General features: G+C 63.6%; 1 protein-coding gene across 1 annotated transcript in view; it reads left to right on the top strand.

Annotated features, from left to right (window-relative positions):
- The window catches only part of MNEG_14817 (magnesium chelatase subunit H), a gene marked incomplete at both ends in the record, with an annotated part of 3,814 nt that extends 598 nt beyond the window's left edge, over positions 1 to 3,216 (top strand). Inside the window, 5 exons of the mRNA XM_014036712.1 lie at positions 143 to 243; positions 702 to 740; positions 925 to 1,275; positions 2,536 to 2,689; positions 2,984 to 3,216. Of these exons, the coding sequence (XP_013892166.1) occupies positions 143 to 243; positions 702 to 740; positions 925 to 1,275; positions 2,536 to 2,689; positions 2,984 to 3,216 (878 nt within the window). The remainder of the gene's footprint in view (positions 1 to 142; positions 244 to 701; positions 741 to 924; positions 1,276 to 2,535; positions 2,690 to 2,983) is intronic.
- Positions 3,217 to 3,430: the final 214 nt, after the last annotated feature.

Below are 3,430 nucleotides of genomic sequence, written 5' to 3'. Positions count from 1 at the left end.
GCCCCACACGCCCGACACGCCCGGCTCGCGCCACTCGCCCCAGTCGCCCCACTCGCCCCCCTCGCCCCAAACTTCTCTCATTCCCACCACGTGTGCGTGCCCCTGCGTGATTTTCTGCGGTCGCCGTGCGTCCGACCCCCAGGCAAGAGCAAGGGCCCCCCTCCCGCTGTGAAGAAGGTGCTGTCGCTGTTCAGCAGTGGGCGGGAGGAGGACCGGCTGGTCGGGTACCTCTCATTCCTCAAGGTGTGTGTTTGGGGGGGGGGGTGGAGTGGATGTCAGCTTGTGCATGCATGTTTGCGAGTTCGCGTGTGTTCTTGGGTGTGTGTGGTGTGTGTGGTGTGTGTGGTGTGTGTGCGGTGCACAAACCGCGTGACAGCGTCTTTTGGGGGCAGGAGGTCGTGCGCAGGTGCCGCCCGGCTCGCAGCCTGGGCCAGCAGGGTCTTCGTGCATTGCGCGGAGGCCCGCGGCGGATGCCTGCCACGCTCGGATGTGACTCGAGATAGTGGGTTCGTGCAGCGCTTGTGATGGTGCGGGTGGGCGGCCGCTTTTGTTCGTTGGGGGCTTCAAGTCCAAGTAAGCGAGTGGTGGGCGAGCGTTGGGCCACAGCCAACAGGGGCTGCAACCCAACCTTGGTTATACATTGGGTTGGTCACTGTCGGTCACCAACCCCTCCGACTCTCCTCGTGATGACATCACCGCAGATCGGCCCCAAGCTGCTCCAGTTCGTCCCCGGCAACAAGGTGCGCTTCGCCTGCCTCCCGACGCCCGCGGCGCCCGCAGCCGCCACCGCCGCCGGCCCCGCCCCCCCACGGCCTGCCACACGCCTCCCCGTCCATACCCCCTTCCCAACCATCCCGTGCCCCCTCTACCTTTCACTCACCACACAAATCCCCTGTATCCCCCCCTAAAAAACCCGGCCCCCAGGCCCGCGACCTGCGCTCCTGGCTGACCGTCTACGGCTACTGGAACCAGGGCGGCCTGCAAAACGTGGTGGCCATGTTCTCATACCTCTCAGAGCAGTACCTCTCCCCCGCCGGCCTCCCCCCGCCGCCGCCGCCGCTGGAGACGCCGCCCACCGGCTGCCTGCACCCCGACGCGCCGGGGCGGTTCTTTGCAGGGCCGGCGGAGTACATGAGGTGGTACGAAGCCAACGGGAAGCTGCGCGGGACGGGGGCGCCGGTGGTGGGCGTGCTGCTGTACCGCAAGCACGTGATTACTGATCAGCCGTATGTACCGCAGCTCATCAGCCAGCTGGAAGACGAGGGGTTGATCCCGGTGGGTGGCCTGGGGGTTTGGTGTATGAGGGGGTCGGGTTGGTCCCCTGGTGTGCTGTGTAATTGGGGGGGAGTGCTTGCTGCATTTTGGCAGCACAGGGCGCCGTGGCCTCCGCCCCGACCACGCACGTGCGGGTGTTGTGCAGCTGCGGGGGTTTTGTGGGGTTTGAGGCTTTCGGTAGTGGATGCACGGCTTGTGGGGTCTCGTTTGTCCAGTGCTGCGCTGTCCCTCTCAGTAGGCAGGAGTGCTTTTCCGCCTGTTTCCGGGGTTGTTGCGGTCGCTGCGGGGCAAGACCAGCCCGTAAACTGTGTGCAGGCTTGGGGTCTTGAAGGCTGCAGACCCGCAGCTTACCAGCCAGCGGGAGGTTTAGGGCTGGTCTCTGTACACTGTTTGGGGGGTAAAGTACAGCGGCGTGCTTTACCCCCCATAAAAAGGGTACAGTTGCCAGCCCCGAGCTGCAAGGTGGGGGTTCAGGTGTTTTGGATGGCTGTGGGGTGAAGGCTTCTGGCAGTGACGCCCTCTGACCCGTTGTGGGTGCCACAAGTCGTCGGCCAGCGGGAGGTTTAGGGCCTTGCATCCGCGCACCGTTTCGGGGTGTATCAGAGGGCCTCTAATAACCTGCGATCCACCCCAAGAAGGGTGCACGGGCGCCGCGTTCGAGCTGCGAGGTGGCCAGTAATTTGTATATATTTTTTGTATCAAGATTGTCGCTGTGATTTGGGGCGGGTGCCAAACAAAGATGTTGAGTCAGCATTGAGGAGGGAACCCGTCCAGGCGCTGCTTCATCCCCTGACGGGTCCTTTGCCGGACCCGAGGCTGACCTGTCGGTGGTGATGCAGGCGCAGCCGCTCGCCCAGCGGCTGGGACTTTCCGCCCCCCGCTCCTCGAAATACCACCTTTTCAAACAACCAACCAGCTGACCACTCAACCAGCCAGGCAGCCAACCAACCCACCGACTGACTTTTGTTTGAGTTCCCCTCGACCGCCGCCTGCTCACCCTGCACCTCCTCGCCACCTTCTCTCCGGCCGCCACACGTGTCGGTGCTGTCACGACCTTCCCTTCTGCCATTGCAAGACCACTCACTGCATGAGGCTCATCCTCCCTCACCCTGTCACACACAAAAACACACACACACACACACACACACACACACACACACACACACGCGCGCGCGCGCGCGCACAGCCCACCACCATTCCAACCCTCACCAGCCTCGACACACACCTCACCCCCACCCCCCCGACACCCAACCGAACCAGGTCCCCGTGTTCATAAACGGCGTGGAGGCGCACACCGTGGTGCGAGACCAGCTCACCAGCGCCGCGGAGCAGGCCGCCATCAGCGAGGGCCGCCTGCCGCGCGGCACGCTGCAGCCGGACGCGGTGCGCGTCGACGCGCTCGTGTCCACCATCGGTGAGCGTGGCCGGGTTGCATCCGTGCCCCCGGCACCCGCCAGGGCCCGCTGCTCCAAGTGTCGTGCAGGGCCGCTCGTCCTCTCAGTGGCTGTCGCCAGCGTCGCCAGCACCATGTGATGGCCCCTTTTGTCTCTTTGTTTCACCCGCTGCTGCAGGCCCCAAAGGCCTGTCCGCTTGCCTCACCTAAAGAAACCCCCAACCGTGACACACGCATGCACACACACACACACACACACACACACACACACACACAAACACACACACACTCCTCGAAAACGCCCCTCCTCCCCAGGCTTCCCCCTGGTGGGCGGCCCCGCCGGCACCATGGAGGGTGGCCGCCAGGCCGAGGTGGCCAAGGCCATCCTCGGGTCCCTGGACGTGCCCTACGTGGTGGCCGCCCCCCTGCTGATCCAAGACATGGAGTCGTGGACGCGCGACGGCATCGCGGGGCTGCAGGTTGTGAGAGCGTGGGGTTTGTATGTTGCTGTAGTGTGCGCGTTGCGTGTATGTACGATTTTTGCCTGACAGCCGAGTGAGTGTTTTTGTGTTGGATTTGAGTGTGTGTATATCTATATGCATGTGTTATGTTTGTGCGTGTGTGCATGCACATGTTGCGTATGCGTGTGTGTGTATGTGTGTCGGATGGGTGGGTGCGGGGCTAGGTGGCGTTGAGAGGTGGAGGAGGGAGGGAGGGGGTGTTTGGATGCAGTCAGCAATGCCAGCATCGTATGGGCACAGA

Source organism: Monoraphidium neglectum (assembly GCF_000611645.1).
Source record: "Monoraphidium neglectum strain SAG 48.87 unplaced genomic scaffold scaffold04790, whole genome shotgun sequence".
NCBI lineage: Eukaryota > Viridiplantae > Chlorophyta > Chlorophyceae > Sphaeropleales > Selenastraceae > Monoraphidium > Monoraphidium neglectum.
The sequence above is the reverse complement of the archived record's forward strand: the minus strand, read 5'-3'. Positions and strand labels throughout refer to the sequence as shown.